The following is a 1,122-nucleotide window of genomic DNA, read 5'->3' as shown; positions in this document are numbered from 1 at the left end:
ATATATATATATATATATATATATATATATATATATATAAACGAGAGACAGCAGAAAGAAAGCAGCAGTGCCTGGTCTGCTGCTGCTGCAGATATTCATTCATCAATCTTTTAAGAGCCCCTGTCTGTGTCGTCTGTTGTTAGCAGCAGCAAATTAGGGTTTAGGGTTTAGGGTTTAAGATGCTTCTAGCATTTCAACTTCTTCTTGTACAGCTACAAGGGGTTTAATAGCTTCAATATGCTCTTTAAAGAAGGGTGTAGTGCCGATATCGTACGGTGTATAGGCAGCTTTTTCTGCTTCTCTTGCCGGTGAAGCATACTTACGTATATGTTCTGTTTCATTCTCTTTTATTATTACTAAATCTACATTACCCCCACTGCCTAAGTCGTTCTTAACACCCGCTGTTATTGCTGCACACACCAACGCTCGAGCCTCCTCCTCCGTCAAGCCGTCCTTATAACCTGCAGCAGCAACAGCAGCAGCAGCAGCAGCAGCAAAGGTAGCAGTAGAAGCAGAAGACGAAGCCGAAGCAGCAGCAAGCGAGAGACAGAGCTAACAATGACTAAACAAGCGAGAACAACCCTACTGCTGCTGCTGCTGCTGCTTTTGTTGCTGCTGCTGCTGCTACTACTGCTACCGCTACCACTGCCACTGCTGCTACTGCTATTACCACCACTCCTACTGCTGCTGCTGCTGTTGCTGCTACTGTTGCTGCTACTGCTGTTCCTCCTACTACTACTATTACTGCTGCTGCTCCTCCTCCTACTACTATTGCTGCTGCTGCTATTACTGCTATTACTGCTGCTGCTGCTGCTGTAGTTAGAGCGTGACAAGGGGCTAGCTACCTGCTTCGAGTACAGCCATAGCATTGAGGCTGCCGCTGCCCATTGCTGCGAAATTAGCAGAGTCTGTAGACCCGTGCGGGTGAATTTTGTACAAAGACGGGCCGCGGCTGTCCACCCCCCCCAACACCACTGCGCACCCTCGGTGACCCTGCACATACACCCGAACATCCTAATAATATATTTATTATATTTATAATATATATATTATATATTATATATTATAAAGTATATATATTATATATTATATATTATATATTATATATTATATATTATATAT

General features: G+C 43.6%; 1 protein-coding gene across 1 annotated transcript; it reads right to left on the bottom strand.

Annotated features, from left to right (window-relative positions):
• Window positions 1-174: 174 nt before the first annotated feature.
• EAH_00012400 (Proteasome subunit beta type , related) lies at window positions 175-993 on the bottom strand (the record flags this gene model as incomplete). Its single annotated transcript, XM_013394672.1, has 2 exons — window positions 175-461; window positions 846-993. Coding segments are annotated over 2 exons (435 nt in total), but the record flags the coding sequence as incomplete, so codon positions are not given.
• Between the last annotated feature and the right edge of the window lie 129 nt (window positions 994-1,122).

The sequence above is a fragment of the Eimeria acervulina genome, genomic scaffold (assembly GCF_000499425.1).
Source record: "Eimeria acervulina Houghton genomic scaffold, Eah_scaff69, whole genome shotgun sequence".
NCBI classification, from domain to species: Eukaryota; Apicomplexa; class Conoidasida; order Eucoccidiorida; family Eimeriidae; genus Eimeria; species Eimeria acervulina.
Note: the sequence above shows the minus strand (reverse complement) of the source record. Positions and strands in the feature narration are given on the sequence as shown.